Source organism: Eptatretus burgeri, chromosome 11 (genome assembly GCF_056783735.1).
Source record: "Eptatretus burgeri isolate ZD-2024b chromosome 11, Ebu_testis_v1, whole genome shotgun sequence".
NCBI classification, from domain to species: Eukaryota; Metazoa; Chordata; class Myxini; order Myxiniformes; family Myxinidae; genus Eptatretus; species Eptatretus burgeri.
This window is the reverse complement of record NC_140971.1, coordinates 68,477,033-68,499,687: the sequence shown is the minus strand read 5'-3', so window position 1 is coordinate 68,499,687 and position 22,655 is coordinate 68,477,033. Positions and strand designations below refer to the sequence as shown.

At 41.5% G+C, this 22,655-nt stretch overlaps 1 protein-coding gene and 1 long non-coding RNA gene across 3 annotated transcripts in view; one reads left to right on the top strand and one right to left on the bottom strand.

Moving 5' to 3' along the window:
- Positions 1 to 19,057, bottom strand: part of LOC147017295 (uncharacterized) — a 76,768-nt gene extending 57,711 nt beyond the window's left edge. The window contains exons 1-2 of the long non-coding RNA XR_015049427.1: positions 18,900 to 19,057; positions 16,962 to 17,148 (exon numbers count right to left, since the gene is read on the bottom strand). This is a non-coding gene — a long non-coding RNA (uncharacterized LOC147017295). The remainder of the gene's footprint in view (positions 1 to 16,961; positions 17,149 to 18,899) is intronic.
- Positions 19,058 to 20,766: 1,709 nt separating this feature from the next.
- The window catches only part of LOC147017294 (uncharacterized), a 134,541-nt gene continuing 132,652 nt past the window's right edge, over positions 20,767 to 22,655 (top strand). Inside the window, exon 1 of one of the 2 annotated variants that reach the window (XR_015049735.1) lies at positions 20,767 to 20,847. Coding sequence is in view for 1 of the 2 variants with exons in the window: in XM_085847929.1 (XP_085704055.1) it covers positions 20,885 to 20,926 (42 nt within the window). In the remaining variant the exon portion in view is untranslated. Of the gene's footprint in view, positions 20,927 to 22,655 lie in introns of both variants that reach the window. The other variant, XM_085847929.1, reaches the window with a different exon arrangement.

Sequence of the window (22,655 nt, the reverse complement as noted above, 5' to 3'; positions counted from 1 at the left end):
CTTTGAATACTTGAAATGTGGGTTCTGGATTGATAACTCACAATGTGATACATATCTTGGAAACTCAACGGGAATGTGGTTATACCTTGAAGACTTGGAAAGTTGGGTTTATGTTGGACACTTGAAACTTTTTTGGGGGCTTTTATTTATTTATTTATTTATTTATTATTATTATTTTATTTATTTATATTTTGGAGACTTTTGGAGTTGCTATCACTCTTTGGGTTCTAAACCTATCGATGTAGTTCTTTGTTGGATGGTGCTTGATGGGAGCAAGATCAAGAAAGTTCTGGGAAGAAAGTGCAGGCTTACTCCCCCTTTCTACATCATCAAACCTGAAAGCCTTAAAAGACAGAATTGGAAGAAGAAAAAAAAAAACGTAAAAATATATATATATAGGTGGAAATCTCATTTTGAAAAAGACATTGTGTTGGGCGAGGATTGAGTTGGGGTTGAGATTTTGAATGTGAGGGTTGGGGTTGAGATTTTGAATGTGAGGGTTGGGACACACACACACACATACACATCAACAAACAAAAGTTAAGCCTTGACTATTCAGTTGAGGATTCTGTGTTTGGGGTTCACAGATCTAAGAACGTCCCCCTTGACACACATTATATACTGTTATACACCTCGGACTTGGCCCTCGAGTGTCCACAACGGTGTTTAGTAGGAGGGAGTGAAGCGCCAACCTATTGCTCCCATTGCACACACACACACACAAACAAAAGTTAAGCCTTGACTATTCAGTTGAGGATTCTGTGTTTGGGGTTCACAGATCTAAGAACGTCCCCCTTGACACACATTATATACTGTTATACACCTCGGACTTGACCCTCAGTGTCCACAAAGGTGTATTATCTGCTAGTTTTGTCTTTTGTAATTCCTGTGAAAAAAATGTATTGATTCAATGATAACCCAAGAAAGTGTAAGAAACTTGGATGAAAAGAATTTGTTTAAATCATGTTTTGGTAAAAGATATATTCATCCTACAGTCGAATGTGTCCTAGAATACTATAAAACAAAGGGTTTAGAAAAAAACTGCCCAGGTCTGTCATGCAAATGTAGAATTGACCGACCAGATTGTTAAAGTAAATAATGAAACATGTACTCTCTACTCAATATTTGATATAGAGACCATGAAAATATCTTGGATTTTCTTTGCCTCACTCTCAATAATCTTTTTGATAATAATCATCATTTTGATATATCTAGTTAAAATAAGGAAGAACCCTACATTTGTTTTATAGATGCTCTAATTCAAACAGAGCAAAGACAACATAACATAATGTTATACCCTGGATAATTAAATCTCCCAATCGCCTCATTAACTCAAAACTTCTTAACAAAGTCAGGAGAAATAGTGTATACCAAAGAGTAAAAAGTGTGAACCAACAAATGGACAACATTTCAGATTAATTTTTTTCTTATCTATCCAAACTCTTGTGATTTATTTTTCCCATTCATTTGAAATAATCTAGATGAACACCTACTCAATGAAAAAGAAAGAATCCATATGAACACCTAGTCAATGAAAAAGAAAGAAAAAGAATCCATATGAACACCTACTTATCTAATCAATGAACTGTTAATATTCTAATTGAACACCTACTCAATGAACAGAAAGAAAGAATCCATATGAACACCTAGTTAATGAAAAGAAAGAAAGAATCCATATGAACACCTACTTATCTAATCAATGAAAAAGAAAGAAAGAATCCTAATTGAACACCTAATCAATGAACTGTTAATATATTCTAATTGAACACCTACTCATCAAGTCAATGAAAAAGAAAGAAAGAATCCTAATTGAACACCTACTCAATGAACTGTTAATATTCTAATTGAACACCTACTCAATGAACAGAAAGAAAGAATCCATATGAACACCTACCCAATGAAAAAGAAATATTCCAATTGAACACCTACCCAATGAAAAAGAAATATTCTAATTGAACACCTACTCAATGAACTGATAATATATTCTAATTGTACACCTACTTATCTACCCAATGAAAAAGAAATATTCTAATTGAACATCTACTCAATGAACTGATAATATATTCTAATTGTACACCTACTTATCTACTCAATGAAAAAGAAATATTCTAATCAATAAACTGTTAATATTCTAATTGAACACCAAGTCAATGAAAAAGAAAGAAAGAATCCTAATTGAACACCTACTCAATGAACAGCTAAAAATCCATATGAACACCTACCCAATGAAAAAGAAATATTCTAATTGAACACCTACTTATCTACTCAATGAAAAAGAAATATTCTAATCAATGAACTGTTAATATATTCTAATTGAACACCTACTCAATGAACAGAAAGAAAGAATCACAATTGAACATCTACTTATCTAATCAATGAACTGTTAATATTCTAATTGAACACCTACTCAATGAAAAAGAAAGAAAAGAATCCATATGAACACCTACTTATCTAATCAATGAACTGTTAATATATTCCAATTGAACACCTACTCAATGAACAGAAAGAAAGAATCAAGATGAACACCTACTAATCAAGTCAATGAAAAAGAAAGAAAAGAATCCATATGAACACCTAGTTAATGAACAGCTAAAAATCAAGATGAACACCTAGTTAATGAACAGCTAAAAATCAAGATGAACACCTACCCAATGAAAAAAGAAAGAATCCATATGAACACCTAGTTAATGTACAGAAAGAAAGAATCCATATGAACACCTAGTTAATGTACAGAAAGAAAGAATCCATATGAACATCTACCCAATGAAAAAGAAAGAAAGAATCCATATGAACACCTAGTTAATGAACTGTTAATATTCTAATTGAACACCTACTCAATGAAAAGAAAGAAAGAATCCTAATTGAACATCTACTCATCTAATCAATGAAAAGAAAGAAAGAATCCTAATTGAACACCAAGTCAATGAAAAAGAAAGAAAGAATCCATATGAACACCTAGTTAATGAAAAGAAATATTCTAATCAATGAACTGTTAATATTCTAATTGAACACCTACTCAATGAACAGAAAGAAAGAATCACAATTGAACATCTACTTATCTAATCAATGAACTGTTAATATTCCAATTGAACACCTAGTTAATGAACTGTTAATATATTCTAATTGAACACCTAGTTAATGTACAGAAAGAATCCATATGAACACCTACTCAATGAAAAAGAAATATTCTAATCAATGTACAGAAAGAAAGAATCCTAATTGAACATCTACTCATCTAATCAATGAAAAGAAAGAAAGAATCACAATTGAACATCTACTCATCTAATCAATGAAAAGAAAGAAAGAATCCTAATTGAACACCAAGTCAATGAAAAAGAAAGAAAGAATCCATATGAACACCTAGTTAATGAAAAATAAATATTCTAATCAATGAACTGTTAATATTCTAATTGAACACCTACTCAATGAACAGAAAGAAAGAATCACAATTGAACATCTACTTATCTAATCAATGAACTGTTAATATTCCAATTGAACACCTAGTTAATGAACTGTTAATATATTCTAATTGAACACCTAGTTAATGTACAGAAAGAATCCATATGAACACCTACTCAATGAAAAAGAAATATTCTAATTGAACATCTACTCATCTAATCAATGAAAAGAAAGAAAGAATCACAATTGAACATCTACTCATCTAATCAATGAAAAGAAAGAAAGAATCCTAATTGAACACCTAATCAATGAACTGTTAATATATTCTAATTGAACACCAAGTCAATGAAAAAGAAAGAAAGAATCCATATGAACACCTAGTTAATGTACAGAAAGAAAGAATCCATATGAACACCTACCCAATGAAAAAGAAATATTCCAATCAATGAACTGTTAATATTCCAATTGAACACCTAGTTAATGAACTGTTAATATATTCTAATTGAACACCTACTTATCTACTCAATGAAAAAGAAATATTCTAATCAATGAACTGTTAATATATTCTAATTGAACACCTACTCAATGAACAGAAAGAAAAGAATCCTAATTGAACACGTTCATATGGATTCTTTCTTTCTGTTCATTGAGTAGGTGTTCAATTAGAATATTAACAGTTCATTGAGTAGGTGTTCAATTAGGATTCTTTCTTTCTTTTTCATTGACTTGATGAGTAGGTGTTCAATTAGAATATATTAACAGATCATTGATTAGGTGTTCAATTAGGATTCTTTCTTTCTTTTCATTGATTAGATAAGTAGGTGTTCATATGGATTCTTTCTTTCTGTACATTAACTAGGTGTTCATATGGATTCTTTCTTTTTTCATTGGGTAGGTGTTCATCTTGATTTTTAGCTGTTCATTGATTAGATAAGTAGGTGTTCATATGGATTCTTTTCTTTCTTTTTCATTGACTAGGTGTTCATATGGATTCTTTTCTTTTTCATTGAGTAGGTGTTCATCTAGATTATTTCAAATGAATGGGAGAAAAATAAATCACAAGAGTTTGGATAGATAAGAAAAAAAATTAATCTGAAATGTTGTCCATTTGTTGGTTCACACTTTTTACTCTTTGGTATACACTATTTCTCCTGACTTTGTTAGAAGTTTTGAGTTAATGAGGCGATTGGGAGATTTAATTATCAGGGTATAACATTATGTTATGTTGTCTTTGCTCTGTTTGAATTAGAGCATCTATAAAAGAAATGTAGGGTTCTTCCTTATTTTAACTAGATATATCAAAATGATGATTATTATCAAAAAGATTATTGAGAGTGAGGCAAAGAAAATCCAAGATATTTTCATGGTCTCTATATCAAATATTGAGTAGAGAGTACATGTTTCATTATTTACTTTAACAATCCGGTCGGTCAATTCTACATTTGCATGACAGACCTGGGCAGTTTTTTCTAAACCCTTTGTTTTATAGTATTCTAGGACACATTCGACTGTAGGATGAATATATCTTTTACCAAAACATGATTTAAACAAATTCTTTTCATCCAAGTTTCTTACACTTTCTTGGGTTATCATTGAATCAATACATTTTTTTCACAGGAATTACAAAAGACAAAACTAAGCAGATAAAACACCTTTGTGGACACTCGAGGGTCAAGTCCGAGGTGTATAACAGTATATAATGTGTGTCAAGGGGGACGTTCTTAGATCTGTGAACCCCAAACACAGAATCCTCAACTGAATAGTCAAGGCTTAACTTTTGTTTGTGTGTGTGTGTGTGCAATGGGAGCAATAGGTTGGCGCTTCACTCCCTCCTACTATACACCGTTGTGGACACTCGCAGGCCAAGTCCGAGGTGTATAACACTATATAATGTGTGCCAAGGGGGACGTTCTTAGATCTGTGAACCCCAAACACAGAATCCTCAACTGAATAGTCAAGGCTTAACTTTTGTTTGTTGATGTGTATGTGTGTGTGTGTCCCAACCCTCACATTCAAAATCTCAACCCCAACCCTCACATTCAAAATCTCAACCCCAACTCAATCCTCGCCCAACACAATGTCTTTTTCAAAAATGAGATTTCCACCTATATATATATATATATTTTTACGTTTTTTTTCTTCTTCCAATTCTGTCTTTTAAGGCTTTCAGGTTTGATGATGTAGAAAGGGGAGTAAGCCTGCACTTTCTTCCCAGAACTTTTCTTGATCTTGCTCCCATCAAGCACCATCCAACAAAGAACTACATCGATAGGTTTAGAACCCAAAGAGTGATAGCAACTCCAAAAGTCTCCAAAATATAAATAATAATAATAATAAATAAATAAATAAATAAATAAAAGCCCCCCAAAAAGTTTCAAGTGTCCAACATAAACCCAACTTTCCAAGTCTTCAAGGTATAACCACATTCCCGTTGAGTTTCCAAGATATGTATCACATTGTGAGTTATCAATCCAGAACCCACATTTCAAGTATTCAAAAGTAAAACCAACTTACAAAGTCTCTTAAGGATAACTCATTTACTGATTTTTCAAAATTTGTGAGTCTCCAAGGTAGGCCCCATATTTAGAACCATCTTGGCAGAACCCTTTTCCTGAGTCTCCAAGGTAGTTATTTAAACCATCAAGGCAGAACTCATTTACTGATTTTTTCAAAATTTGTGAGTCTCCAAGGTAGGCCCCATATTTAGAACCATCTTGGCAGAACCCTTTTCCTGAGTCTCCAAGGTAGTTATTTAAACCATCAAGGCAGAACTCATTTACTGATTTTTTCAAAATTTGTGAGTGTGCAAGGTAGGACCCATATTTAGAACCATCTTGGCAGAACCCTTTTCCTGAGTCTCCAAGGTAGTTATTTAAACCATCAAGGCAGAACTCATTTACTGATTTTTTCAAAATTTGTGAGTCTCCAAGGTAGGCCCCATATTTAGAACCATCTTGGCAGAACCCTTTTCCTGAGTCTCCAAGGTAGTTATTTAAACCATCAAGGCAGAACTCATTTACTGATTTTTCAAAATTTGTGAGTCTCCAAGGTAGGCCCCATATTTAGAACCATCTTGGCAGAACCCTTTTCCTGAGTCTCCAAGGTAGTTATTTAAACCATCAAGGCAGAACTCATTTACTGATTTTTCAAAATTTGTGAGTCTCCAAGGTAAAACTTGTATTCTGGCTCATCAAGGTATAACTTGTTCAGTGGGTATTGTCTTGATAACTCACAATGAGTACTATTGCTGTAAAACTCTTTTTCAGGATTTTGCTGGTCTCCAAGGTATAACTCTTTGGTTGGGTCATCAGACGAACTCGTTCTGTGAGTCTTGGTCGCTCATAAGGTCTTCAACCAAGCCAACAATTTGCCCCAAGTTGTAGCAAAAGCAGTATTTTCATTTAGTATTTCAGACACAATTTCCTGTGAGAGAAAATAATAATGTATTAATTAAGTTATTTAATTATTAAATGAGTATGCTTCAATCAAAGTTTGAAAATAGGAAAATAAAAAATCTTACCTCAATAGATAAGAGGTTTGAATCCAGTTCATCAACTTGAAGGTTTAGTTCCATAGAAGACAGACAGTTCGAGACAAGCACACAGAACACCATTGCCAGCAAAAACAAATGTTTAAAATGGAGCCTGGGTTTGAAGCTTTTATAGAGAAAGACTGGTGGGTGTGGTTTCCTTTGGAAATTCCCTGGGCAAGCCTAGGCAAGCCTTCATTGGGAAATTTTTCAAAACCATAACATCCTGTAATTTTCTAGTGATTTCTTTGTGAGTCAGAGATGAACTGGAAATGATGTAAGAGTGGGTGGGGCTTAGCAAAAGTAGGCGGAGCTTAGGAAAAGTGGGCGTGGTTTAGCAAAAGTGGGCGGGGCTTAACAAAAGTGGGCGGGGCTTAAAGAAAAGTGGGCGGGGCTTAACAAAAAATAACCTGTGGCTCAGGAGGTGGTCAAACAAGAGCATTAAGAGAAGTTTATCATTTCGTAATGGCACAAATGGGGTATCTTCAAAAATATAAAGATTCAAATGTTTTGTTTGTCAATATTTTAGATGGGGATTATTGTGCAAAGAAAATTAAACTATTGAAGGAATTTGAGAATGAACAAATCTTTATAGGTTCAATGAGTGAGCTGTTCAACCCCCAGGTGTTCAATTCAATGAGGTTCAACCTCCAAGTTAAAAGGGGAGACAAATAAATATACCTTGGGATAAAAAGGGGATTTATTTTTAGGGAAAAAAAATATAAATGGCTGAAAATCCCCCATTCATTTACATGGGGAAAAGTGAGCCAGAATCAGTATTCTTACCCTGCTTATATATATATATATATATATATATATATATATATATATATATATATATATATATACATATATATACATATATATATATATATATATATATATACATATATATATATATATATATATATATATATATATATATATACATATATATATATATATATATATATATATATATATATACATATATATATATATATATATATATATATATATATATATATATATATACATATATATATATATATATATATATATATACATATATATATATATATATATATATATATATATATATATATATATATACATATATATATATATATATATATATATATATATATATATATATATATATATATATATATATATATATATACATATATATATATATATATATATACATATATATATATATATATATATATATATATATACATATATATATATATATATATATATATATATATATATATATATATATATATATACATATATATATATATATATATATATATATATATATATATATATATATATATATATACATATATATATATATATATATATATATATATATATATATATATATATATATATATATATATATATATATATACATATATACATATAGATATACATATATACATATATATTGGCGCGGATTCGCGCCCGCCGGCATGCGAGCGGCCACGTAACTCGAATCGCGGCACGTCGCCCACCGGACGGACAATCCCGTCGTGACCCTCTCGGACTAACGCCGGGAACTAGTCACGGGTGGGCCTTTCGGCCTCACCACGATCGTGCCAATCGGCCCCCCGCGTGGGATAGGGTTGCTTGCCAAATTCGACCTACCTAAGTACCCACACGGAGGGTAGACCGGGCGATCGCACCTCGCCGCAGGTCGACTTCGGACACGGGCCACTTTAAGCGACCCGTTCCGTACTATCGGGATAATCGAGCGGTGTTATCGTCAACCTCGACGGTTCGATTAATTATTGGGCGTATTTAGCCCACGACCAACCCTTTACGTGAAGTAAGATGGAGATTCAATAAAAGAAAAGACGAAGCGAAACGGGAAGAACAGTTCAACATAAAGCACATTTATTCCGCGGCAAACGGAAAGCACACATATACAATCACAACAATTATGCACCAAAAGCAAATGTAAAAGTAACACGACAATTCTGCACAAAAAGCAAATGCAACAAAAGAGACACAATGCAGATCTACTACCGACTACGCGAGCACACGGCAACACTTACACAGTTTTACTTCACAGACGGCGCCGACAACACATATACTCCAAAGCAAAAGAAAACGGGGGCCACCCTCAACGATAAGGGGGCAGACGGGCCTGGGGCCGAGACCGCGTCGAGCCTACCCGTCTGGTGGTGAGCCGCAAAATGGCGGCGGCGCCCCGACTCCGCGGGCCTCGCTGGCACTGCCTGGAATGGGGTGGGAACGGGGCCCCCTTCTCACACTATCTCGGCGCGGGGGGAAACAGGGGGGGGTTGTTGATGCTCGGGGGAAGGAGGATATCTGGCTGGGTTGGGTCCCGCGACGAGCGACGCCACTGCGACCTCGACCGCGTTACCGGCCTCCCCTCTCCGCAGCTCCCCGACTCTGACACGAGCGCAGACCTCCACAAAGCTCCTTGGCTTCTCCAGACTCTCCGGACCCCGACAGACACTCTCTCGACTGATTTCGCCGCCGCCACAACTCTCCAACTCTTCCGAAACACTCAACTCTTCAACTCTTCCCAACTGCCTCGATTCGCTCCGCGCTCGGTGCTTTATAGTCCGACAGGAGAAATCATATGCAGATTTTTGGATCAGGAATGGCTCGGGGGCGGAGCCACGCTCCCCCATTGGACGGAGGAAAAGTGGGCGTGAATCATTCTTGATCCGCGAATCTGCATATAGCGATTATACTCCGACGCGCCTGGAGGCGGGGCCAAATCGCCCCACGCTCGCTGATAGGACGGAACAGAAGTGGGCGTGAATCATTCTTGATCCGATTTCTCGGAAAGGCTGGTGTTTTTGCACCCGCTGCTCGGTGCGCGCCCTGTACGAGTCCAGTATCGGTGCCCACAAGCGGCGCGGGAATGGCGGTGATGCGATGGTTGCGAGGGCGAGTTGTGACGGAAAAGGTCGTGGCTGTTGGCGTTGCTGTTGTTGTGAAGCGGCGTTGCGGTTGGTGGTTGGTGTGTGAAAGCGGTTGTGGAGAAGGTGGATGTTGTGAAGGCGGTTCTGGAGAAGGTGGCTGTGGTTGTCGAGATGCGGTTGGTGGTGGTTGTGGTGGTAGTAATGGCGGTTGGTCCAAAATAAAGATAGTAAAAGAAAAACGGCTATCTAAAAGGGTCGCAGCCCGAATGAATGACATTTATTCCCACTAAACAACGGGTTTGGGCTAACTACACATATACTTACAGAGATATCTCACCTACGGGACCTGAATGGTGGTTTGCGAATTTCGTCAACCACAACACTACCCCCTCCCCTTTTTACAGACTCGTCCCGAGTCGTCAAATTTTCGTGTGCCATCATGTGTAGTTTTCCCCTAGGACATTTTACCTACGGATCCCTGAGTGCGACATTCATGGTATTCGTGTCCCCAAAATAAATAACCTGAGGGCTGAGTAACTACCTAAACAAACCCACTCACACGGACGACTTAAATAAAATTGCCGGCGCTAAGACAGACATGCCGGGGGCGCACTCATATGTACAGTACATCTTAACCTTAACTTACAAATTTTACACTAAACCATGGCCCAGGATCATTGAACTCTGCAAAAGAAAAGCAGTTAGCAGGGAGCCAGGCTGCCCACATGCAGTCTCTGGCTCAAAACAATGCAGGTGACAGGGAACGTGGCTGGCTGCTCACACGCAGTCCAAGGCCTTCCCTTTTGAACTGAACGCAGTGAACCACAACGGTGCATGGGCTGCACAAACGCAGTCTCCGTGCCAGCTCAAGTGGCACACGCAATGAACACAACGAATGGATGGATGAATGGATGGAGGCAAACACGGTGCACGGGCCGCCACTGCAGGCCCGTGTTGTAGCTGCCAACAGGGCAGTTCTCGCAGCTTGCAAACTGTTGCTTTCTGATCCTGGCGCACATGGCAATGAACAGGGGGGTGGCAAAGCAAAAATTGAACGGGGCTGGTGAACAGGGGCAGTGGGCATGGCATGGCAAAGGTGATCAGGCAAACACAGCCTGCAGCCAAGGCCGCTGCAGGCAAACACAGCTGGCAGATGAACTGGCCGGCACAGGCCTTGCAGAAAACAGCTGCAGACGATCCGGCCGGTACAGGCCTTGCAGCACAGCAGCTGCAGCCGATCCAGCCGGCACAGGCCTTGCAGCAAAACAACAGCTGCCAATGAAGCTGGCCAGCCTTTGCCGTTCAGTGGAGGTTGGTGGAGGGAGTGCGGTGGTGCTGGCCACTCAGAAGGCGGGCTCGGACCTACCCTACAGTCTCCCTCCCACCGATCGCCTTTGCCTGTCACTGTCTATACCCACTCCCTTAATTTGTCAAACCCCAATTTAGCCCCAACTTATTTTTTTATTTTTACTTCCCCACTATAAATCGTCCCCTAACCCCCTGTACTGTCCTTGTTCGGCTAACCTATCCTGTCACCTAGCCTACTCCCAACCCCTACGTTCCCTTCCCGGAGGGGAATAAGGGAGAGCTAGCGTCCTGTGTCGAGGCCCAATCCAAGCCTCAGAATGGCCTCCCCAGAGTTCAGCGATCTAACCCAAAGTGGGTCCAGCGGCCCACAACGAGAGCGAGGGGATGGATGGTGCGGAGGGGTACACTTCCTAATCTACCCTAACCATTAACCTGTTAAACTACCCCGGGGCTTTCAACAAGCGCCTCTCGCTTAAACTATTGGTTCTAACAACCCAGATTCCCGTTGCCTGTGTTGGTGTCCACACAATTTCAGGCCTTGCCCCCCAATTTTCTTTCCGTGCCCTCACACGGTCTCATGGCTGGGACGCGTGGCTCCCTTTGGCAGGCACAACCCTCTGCCGAATCTCCCGCTATGGCACCCTCGGGCACTACACTGCCTCCGAGCCTACCAGCTCCCTAAACACCGGGGAGTGCCCCCCATGGCACCTCCCCTGAAACGCACACGTGGCAGGTTGGCTTCCCGGGCCCCTTTCCGAGGGTCACCCGTGCCCACAACTCTGCCCACACGGCTAATGGCACCCCGGACCCCCGCACCAAGCAGACGCACCCGTGCCCACTACGCTATCCCGGCCCCCCATGGGCCCTTGGCCTACTACGGCCGACTAGCCTGGTGCCCGGGGTACCCACTCAGCGATACTCACCTTTCGCAGCCACGCTCCCAGCCAGTCAACAGGGCTCCTGCACCCCTCCAAATGGGTATCGAGCCTACATTCCCACCAACAACAAAACGACTTCCATTTTTCAATTTAACTAACCCCCTAACTCACTCTACACTGACCCCGGGGTCCCTTGGGCGGGAGTCACTCCTCCCCCCCAATCACTCATCGCACCATGCATTCCCCATTCGCTCCACTCACACAGACCCGCTGGCCTCACTCACTCACCAAGCACATGCTTCCACTTCACTCACCAACTCTTCAACACACTCACCGCTGAACTCTGCCATCCTTCTAACTACCTCCCCTAACTAACTCGTGCTCCCACGTCGTCCCTTAAACTAGTAGCACGTTCCTTTTAACACTACGTAGCTAAACTACGTCCCCCCTACACATCCACAAGTCTGTCTCTGTCTCCAAATAATCCCATTAATCAATTTCCCAACCTAAATCCCGCTACAATCCCTCTAACTCATCCATTCCACGGACTCCATGAGGACTTACCCCTGCCCCATGAAGTCAGTCTAGCTAAGCTAACCCTTCCCCCTAACTAGTTTCCATCCTGTGCCCTGGTAAGGGGGTCTTCCACCCCTTGCCCGGGAATCCCGTGCACCCGAAAGTGAGGCTTGCTTTTTTTTTTTTTTTTTTTTACATGCGCAGCACCAGCGCGGCAACTCACAGCTCGCGCACTTTGCACCTGCCCGTGACGTCATGCAGCTGCACGTGTACCTCGTCCCTCCTTGGACGGTACCATCCGGCAGGGATACCCCTCCTGCTGGATTCCAACCCCACGTGCACGGACTTCACTCTCGCAAGCGAGCACGTGGGGGCCTCGTGCGTTGCACAGCACGGACCTCGCGCTCGCTGCTGGGTGAACCCGGCACGGTTCCCGAAACAGCTGCAGCCGCTACCCGGCTTTTGTCCCTCTGTCGCCGTCGTCGTCTCCATTCGACACACGCACACTTGCGTGTTACGACGCTAACACACCTCACCATTAAACTCACACCGGGAGACGCGGTTGAATGTTCACACATGCCGACCGACATCTCCCTCACATACAGCGACCTTGCACACGCTGTCTCTCTCACACTCACGGTCTCCCTTGCACTCGGCCGTTCACTCACGCATGCCACCTCCCTCGCACACGTGGCTCCACTCACTCATGGTGCTCCATTCATACTGGCCGTTACGGGCATCCGGCCATAAAACATTGCCTCAAGAAAAAGCCCAACCCCTGCACAGCAGGGAAAAATGGCTGTAAAAACGTTAAAAAAAAAAAGCTCACTTACACTTCCTCACTCATCGGCGATCTGTCGGTGACTGACAACTTCTGCAGGCGGGAAAATATTCATGCATACGGATTAGGATCGCCTACATACGTGCACCAAACCACGCCTCCCTAGCTTCATTTGTTTATGCACGACAAATTAAGGTTGGATACTTTTTGAACACACAATATATATATATATATATATATATATATATATATATATATATATATATATATATATATATATATATATATATATATATATATATATATATATATATATATATGTATTGTTGTGGTTGAGGAAATTCGCAAACCACCATTCAGGTCCCGTAGGTGAGATATCTCTGTAAGTACATGTGTAGTTAGCCCCAAACCCGTTGTTTAGAGGGAAGAAATGTCAATCATTCGGGCTGCGACCCTTTAAGATAGCCGTTTTTCTGTTCTATCTTTATTTTGAACCAACCACGTCTCAACCGCCATCACACAATAACGACCAACCGCAATGCCGCTTCACAACAACAACAACAACAACAACAACGCCAACAGCCACGACCTTTACCGTCACAACTCGCTCTCGCAACCATCGCATCACCACCATTCTAAGCGTCATCGTGGCCAGGGACCGCCACTTTAGACCCTCCACCACCTTCACCTCTCCTTCTGCGGCCATTCCCGCGCCGCTTGTGAACGCCGAGCGTCGGGCTGTCCTGGCCTCGTACAGGGTGCGCGCTGAGCCGCGGGTACAAAGAGCGGCCTTTCCGAGGGGAAGTCGGATCAGGAATGATTCACGCCCACTTCCGATCCGTCCAATCATTAAGCGCGGGGTGATTTGGCTCCGTCTCCAGGCGCATCGGAGTAGAATCGATATATGCAAATTCGAGGATCAGGGGAGGTTCACGCCCACTTTTCGTCCGTCCAATGGGCGAGCGTGGCTCCGCCCCCGAGCCCATCCTGATCCGGAAATCTGCATATGGTTTCTCCTGTCGTACTATAAAGCGCCGAGCGCGGGGCGAATTCAGTGAGTTTCTGTTTCGGGCTCGGGCGAGTTGGAGAGGTGTGGCGGCGGCGAAGTGTGGCAGCAGCAGGCAAGACGGGTCTGGAGGAGAGTCGGTCTGTCGGGGTTCGGAGTCTGTTGGGGAGCTGCAGAGAGGGGAAGCCGGGAGCGCGGTTGAGGCGCATTGGAGTCGCTCGTCGCGGGACCCAAGCAAGCCAGCTATCCTCTTTCCCCAGAGCATCAACAACCCCCCCCCCTGTTTCCCCCGCGCTGAGATAGTGCGAAAAGGGGGCCCCGTTCCCACCCCATTCCAAGCAGTGCCAACGAAACCCGCGGAGGAGCGCGGAGTCGGGGCACCGCCGCCATTTTGCGGCTCATCACAAGACGGGTAGGCTCCACGCGGTCTCGGCCCACAGGCCCGTCTGCCCCCTTGTCGTTGAGGGTGGCCCTTTTCTTTTGCTTTTGAGTATATGTGTTGTCGGCGCCGTCTGTAAAGTAAAACTGTGTAAGTGTTGCCGTGTGCTCGCGTAGTCGGTAGTAGATCTGCATTGTGTTTCTTTTGTTGCAATTGCTTTTGGTGCATAATTGTTGTGTTTCTTTTACATTTGCTTTTGGTGCATAATTGTTGTAATTGTATATGTGTGCTTTCCGTTTTCCGCGGAATAAATGTGACTTATGTTGAACTGTTTTTCCCATTTCGCTTCGTCTTTTCTTTCATTGAATCTCCATCTTACTTCACATAAAGGGTTGGTAGTGGGCTAAATATGCCCGATAATTCATCGGAACCGTCGAGGTCGACGATATAACACCGCTCGGTTATCCCGATAGTACGGAACGGGTCGCTTAAAGTGGCCCGTGTCCGAAGTCGACCTGCGGCGAGGTGCGATCGCCCGGTCTACCCTCCGTGTGGGTACTTAGGTAGGTCGAATTTGGCGAACAACCCTATCCCACGCGGGGGGCCAGTTGGCACGATCGTGGTGAGGCCGAAAGGCCCACCCGTGACTAGTTCCCGGCGTTAGTCCGAGAGGGTCACGACGGAATTGTCCGTCCGGTGGGCGACGTGCTGCGATTCGAGTTACGTGGCCGCTCGCACGCCGGCGGGCGCGAATTCGCAACAATATATATATATATATATATATATATATATACATATATATATACATATATATATATATACATATATATATACATATATATATACATATATATATATATATATATATACATATATATATACATATATATATACATATATATATATATATACATATATATATACATATATATATATATACATATATATATACATATATATATACATATATATATATATATATATATGACTTTGTACATATCGATTATCGCCGAGCACCGTGGAATTGAAGATGACTTTCTGCATTTACATACGAGGAGCAGAAGAAGGTCGTGGCAATCTTCCTGGCCTCGTGGAGTTAGTTGTGTTGGAAAGTCTGGTTCACCACCCGTGGTAGGGCAGCGGGCCAGCTCCGTGTGCAAACCAAAGGCGGTTTAGCAGAAAAGGGCCTGATGATCGTTCCTTGCTTTTGGAGGCTTTTGGTGCTTGCGATCTGTCATTGATATCTGGCGCAGGGGCACGGGGGTTGCGGGTTGTCGGGGAGAAGACGTTGTGCAGTATTTGTTGTAGTAACTGGGAAGAAAGGAACTGTCAAGGAATCAAAAGGCAGCCGTGTGGTGTAGATGAGGCCAGATCGGGCTCATCTGCTCGCCAGTTGGTGCTCAGGCGCATTTCCTACAGGGCCGCTGAAAGGGCTGTGCGAGGCCGAAAGGAAATGGGACAGAACACACGTCTGTGTCGTGTCAGGATCCGCGCCTTGAAACCGCCCATAAGAGCGGCTTTTTCCGAGGCCGCCAAGAAGCACTAACTGCCTTTACAGAAGGGTGTGGGTGGGTGCTTGGTGGTGGGTGAGTGAAGGGTGCAAAGCGGTGGTTGGGGTTGGGAGGGGGAGGTGGTCGAGCTTCGTGGTGGCCGGTGCGCCGGGAGCGCGGAAAGTTACCGTGTAAAACTTATATAGGTCTAGTTAGTAATTGCCATCGCAGTGCGGTTTCCTGCTGAGTAACGGGACCTTTGAGTGGATCTGACAAGCGTTTAATTGACCTGCCAACGCGGGCGCTGCTCTTTAGGCCGTGCCTCGGGAGACCCGGGTTAATGGGACCTGTGTGCTCAGCTCGGCCTCTCAATCGCGAACATGGAACTGCGATTTGTGCACATATGAGAACTGGCTCATTCTCACACAAGACAACTACCTGATTCTCGCACACACAAAAACTACTTAATTCTTTCCAAGTCGAGTAAATTTACTTTACGCACAAACAATTACTCGAAACATTATTGCACTCGTGCACATTTTTCGCCCATTGCGCGCATGCAACATGTACTGTTCTTTGCATGTTCAGTCAGGCCGTACACTGGTTTATCAGGACTCGTTTGTAAATTTCGGAAAGGTGTTAAAGTGATATTCCATGGCAAAATGAATGCTGTTCAAAGTGCATGTACCTGCGCACTTTAAGCATGATTTAAAAAAAATCTAGAAACAACCTCTGCCTTCAGAAGCATTGGCATGTCGTCTTGCACCTTACCCCCCCCCCACACCTCATTTAATGTAGTAGGATGAAGTTTTGCAACTTGTCAGCAGTCTCCTTCCACCCTCCATCCCTTTCCAAAAACGTAAAGGACTCCACTCCTTGCATCATGTGATGTGTGATGTGATGTCATTTCAGGCTGTGTCCCGATTACAGGAGAGCTACTCGATAGCGAGTCGATTCACTTTTTAGCACTCCTGCAGGGGCACAATGTATGTGTTGATGCATTTGCAAAATAATAAATGAAATGAAACAGTTTACGTTTTGTTCCCCACTGTTGCCCCACGGATCTGAACTAAAATGAAATTGGCTTGTTCTTGTCACCTATCCAACTCCTCCACCTAGTTTTGTCATTACTCGTCCATAACTTTGTGTAACATCATGCTATTCGTTTTTGACCCCCTCTCTCAAAGGTGAAGAATCACTTAAAAAAATAAAAAATATCTCGTTTCTGGATCCGAATCCGGACTTCACCAAAATTGAATCAATTTGTCCTTATTACAAACCCAACCTATCCATAAAGTTTCGGCCGAATCTGTGCACAACTTTTTGAACTAGAAGGGCACTCGGTAGAGCACATACCTCCGCCACGTAATGCCTCATCCATGAGAACACATCGGGCCCAATACATTTCTGAAATATCATGATATATATATATAGTACTTAAGCCTGGTGTTGGCATAGTGGTTAGGGTAGCGGTTTGGGATCCAAAAGGTCCTGAGTTCAAGCCCTGTTGGCCGCTTGAATTAATACACACCAGGAGGTTGACTCAGCCTGTCATCCTTCCGAGGTCGGCGAAATGAGTACCAGTGTACTGGGCCCGGTGTATACCCCTGTTAAAATAGGTGTACCATATCCCTGTGTCGTAAGAGGCAACCAGGGTTGCGTCAGGAAGGGCATCCGGCAAAAAACCTGTGCCAAATCACTATGCGGATCATACGGATGATCCACTGTGGCGACCCCTAACAAGAGCAGCCGAAAGAAGAAGAAGATAGTACTATATCGTTTTTGGCCCTATCTCTCAATGGTGAAGAATCACATTAAAATTTTAATAATTCTTGTATCCAGATTCGGATTCAGATCTTCGCCAAAATTGAATCAATTCGTCGTGGTCACATACAAAGCATGTCCACCAAGTTTCGTCCGAATACATCCACAACTTTCTGAGATATCGTGCTGTACATTAGTTTAGCCCTATCTCTCAATGGTAAAGAATCACTTTAAAAATTCTAGTAGTCGGATCCGGATCCGGATCTTCACCAAAATCCAATCAGTTTGTCCTTGTCACACACCGAACCTGTCTACAAAATTTCATTCGGATCCGTCTACATTTCTTTGTGATATCCTGCACACAAACAGACAAACAAACAGACAAACAAACAGACAAACAAACAGACAAACAAACAGACAAACAGACAAACAAACAAACAAACAGACAGGAAGGGGTGAAAACATAACCTCCTTCACCTTCAGTGGCGGAGGTAAATATCCTGCTCTCTCACACACTTACAAACAAACAGAGACACAGACAGACAGACAGGGGTGAAAATATAACCTCAGTCCACCTTCGGTGGCAGAGGAAACAAGGAATAACAAGAGTTCATCGACACCCCATGCAGTGTTCAAGTTTATACAGAAGAGCCTTGCCATTCACGGGCATGACATTCTTGAAAATCCCAGTGAATCGCAAATCCGCAAATCTCGGGGGTAATGGGGGAAAATAAGGTTAGGGACTTCAAGTTAAAAGTTTGTCCACACTGTACCCGAAATTAACATTAATATTACATCAACACTGTACCCTTAATTAACATGTTTGTGCATTGTTTTTGTGCTATTTATTTTCATGAATAAAAAAGTCACTAAGAACATGAAGTAAAGTATTCTTTTCCTGCATTAAGAACATAAAATAGAGTTTATTTCCTTGAGTTATTAAGATCATGAAACTTACCTTTAATAATAACTAGACGACCCGTGAACCCGTTGGGTTCCCGTTGTGAGAGCGGTTGATGAAAAAAAAAATCATTTCAAGAAAAACAAAAAAAAAGATAGCTCCAGCGAACTATACCGCTGAGGTTGTTTGCATTGATCAAATACTCCTGAAGAGAACTTGACTGAATCGGGAATTATTTTTAAATAATTTTTTGTTGCTCGATTTCAACGAAACTTGATACTGCACACCGCAGGCGAATGGTGAGTAATGTGGCACTAAAATTTTTGCACTATCGTGTACCGTTTCGGCTGTATTTCGGAAACATACATTCATACATACATATATTCATACAAGCCGGGAGGCGGACATGGGTCGTCGGCCGTTGCTAGGCAACGGAGGGGCCCATAGCAACGGGTCTTTCTCACACATAACTAGGACATACCATGAGCCTACCATACCAGTTTCATGTATATCTGACTCATAGTCTCTGAGATATAACGAACTTCGTTTTTTTTATTGTTTTCGACCAGGGTTCATTCAAAGTCTATCTTCTCCGACAGTTTTCATTGGATCCGGCTGGAAATTTTTGACAATATGGCTGAATGTACTGCCAACAGTCGCTCGTGGCCCGATTTTTGATTTTCGAAATTTTTTTTTTTTAATGATTTTTCAAAAATTTCAAAGTCCCGTTGCTCGGCAACGGTGGTGTCCATAGAAACGGTTCTCATTTGCACACAACTCGGTCATGGTATGAACCTACCAATCAAGTTTAATCGAAATCGCCATTGTATTAACTGAAATCGCCATTTCAAATACTGATAATAAGGGTAGAACAAATCTCAAAAAAAAATTTTTTTCGACGAGATCGACTACGCAACTCGATGAGAGTTTTAGTAATATATAGATATATGATGATAAGCTTGATCCAATAATGCTATGGTGATGATGGTGTTGTGGTTTTCGAGAGGGTTATTGTGTTGACGACCCATGTTAATCTATATACCAACTCGAAGGGCACTCGGTAGGGCGGATACCTCTGCCACGCAATGCCTGATTCAATAGAACATACCAGGCCCAATAAATGTATCGTTTTTAGTCCCATCTCTCAATGGTGATGAATCACTTTTATAATGAAATAAATCTCGTATCCGGATCTGGATTCGGATCTTCACCAAAATCTAATCAATTAGGCCTTGTCACACACCCAACTTGTCCATCAAGTTTCAGACGAATCCGTTACCAACTTTTTGAGATATCGTGCTATATATATATATATATATATATATATATATATATATATATATATATATATATATATATATATATATATATATATATATATATATATATATATATATATATATATATATATATATATATATATATATATATATATTTATATATATATATATATATATATATATATATATATATATATATATATATATATATATATATATATATATATATATATATATATATATATATAAGCAAATAAACAAACAAACAAACAAACAAACAAACAGAAACAGGGGTGAAAACATCCTTCCATCTTCGGTGCTGGAGGTAATAAGTGTGTGTGTGTGTGTGTGTGTGTGTGTGTGTGTGTGTGTGTGTGTGTGTGTGTGTGTGTGTGTGTGTGTGTGTGTGTGTGTGTGTGTGTGTGTGTGTGTGTGTGTGTGTGTGTGTGTTCTTTCTCCATACCTCCAAAACCATAAAATATTACATGCATACTAAGAAAACTCCAAGAAAGTGCATGACTGAAAATTGGGTGTTTGGGTTAATTAAAACACCCCTTTTGAAGATAATTCACGGCCATATTTAATTCGATCCTTCAATAGGCGATCCTCGGCCACCTTACTCTCTGGGGTCTTTCGGCGTTTCTTGGATAACCTTGCTGGGGTCTGAAGCCGCCATGTTTTTCGGCTTGACTTGGAACAGGCCACAACAATTTCTTCACGATAAAGTTGGTTTTTCTCCTCTTTCCTCACTCATATTATCGAATGTCTTCATCACAGCTACGAATCGTTGTTTACGTTGCTTTTGTAAGTACTGTAGTTTTCAAATTAGGAGATTGAAGTGATTTTATGCTTTATATGATATGATTTTTCCACGATCTACTTTAACGGGCTAATTAAAGTATATCATCGAAATATTATTTCGTTTTTGAGGAACAGATATCGTCCAGAAAAAAATGTGTCGGAATCTGTTGTGAAATCGGATAATTTAAAGAAATAACGAGTCATAACTAAGCTGATAATGATATACCTATTTACTTTAAGCAAGCAAGGCTATGTTCCCTCTTTCTCCCTACATACACAAGAAAACCAAAGCATTAAACTTATCTTTTTCTACTTTTGGAGACACAATGAGTGAACAAAAAATGTAGGAACATGCCAAAATTAAACAGTTTCATTGAGCTATATGATTTAATGCATTCTCTGCTTGACCTCACACTCTGTTCCCCAGAGGGACTGCTTATCCATAGTGTCTGCCAGATCTGTGTCTATATTTTCAGAGGTTTTGCAAGGTGCTCTGCAGGGGACCAAAGCAAATGTGGTTAAAAAAAAAAATAACGTTATAATGTTTGCGCAGACCCTGAACCGACGTACCATGTGACACGTGCACAGACGACAGGGCAAAATGGCGGATTTATAGATTCATTTTATTATCCCCCGCCGCGTGGCGGAAGGGGGATATTGTTATCACCCGGGTCGTCCGGCTGGCTGGGCGTCAACATTTATAGCTGTGAGTGTGATAACTCATAAACTGTTCGCCATATCAATTTGAAATTTGGGTCACATGTACCACCTGAAAAGGAAGAACCCAATTGATTTTGGGCGTGGCCGGATCCAAGATGTCCGACTGGGGCGGTCCGTCCGGCTGGCTGTGCGTCAACATTTATAGCTGTGAGTGCGATTACTCATAAACTGTTCACCATATCTATTTGAAATTTGGGTCGCACGTGTACCACCTGAAAAGGAAGAACCCTATTGATTTGGGGTGTGGCCGGTTCCAAGATGGCCGACTGGGGCGGTCCGTCCGGCTGGCTGGCTGGGCGTCAACATTTATAGCTGTGAGTGCGATAACTCATAAACTGTTCGCCATATCGATTTGAAATTTGGGTCACACATGTACCACCTGAAAAGGAAGAACCCTATTGATTTTGGGCGTGGCCGGTTCCAAGATGGCCGACTGGGGCGGTCCGTCCGTCCGGCAAGCTGGCTGGGTGTCAACATTTACTGCTGTGAGTGCGATAACTCGTAAACTGTTCGCCATATCGATTTGAAATTTGGGTCACACATGTACTACCTGAAAAGGAAGGACCCTATCGATTTTGGGCGTGGCCGGATCTAAGATTGCCGACTGGGGCGGCCATTTTGAAAAAAAACTTTTTGTAATAAATGGAAAACCGCTTATCTGATTTCAATTCTTTTTTTGTTTCTACGTTCCTCACCCCTGGGGAACTTTTTCGAGATGATGACCAAATGGTGTCTTGTTTCCAATTGACCCCCTCATCTGCAATATGTATGACCTTTTTCATTCAACGGCGGGGGATTCCCCATCTCTGATGGTATATTTTAATTAACTGCTGCATGTGCGGTGAAGACCGACTTTAAAATTAAAGGGATCCTTTAGCGTATGCAGCAACAGCCTGGCCAACTGTTCATTATCGACCATTGAATTGGAGTGCTTGATTAACTTGCCGAGTGCCAATTGTCGATAGTGGTATCGCACGACGTCATTCTGAGCGAATCGTTCATTCACTGGGGA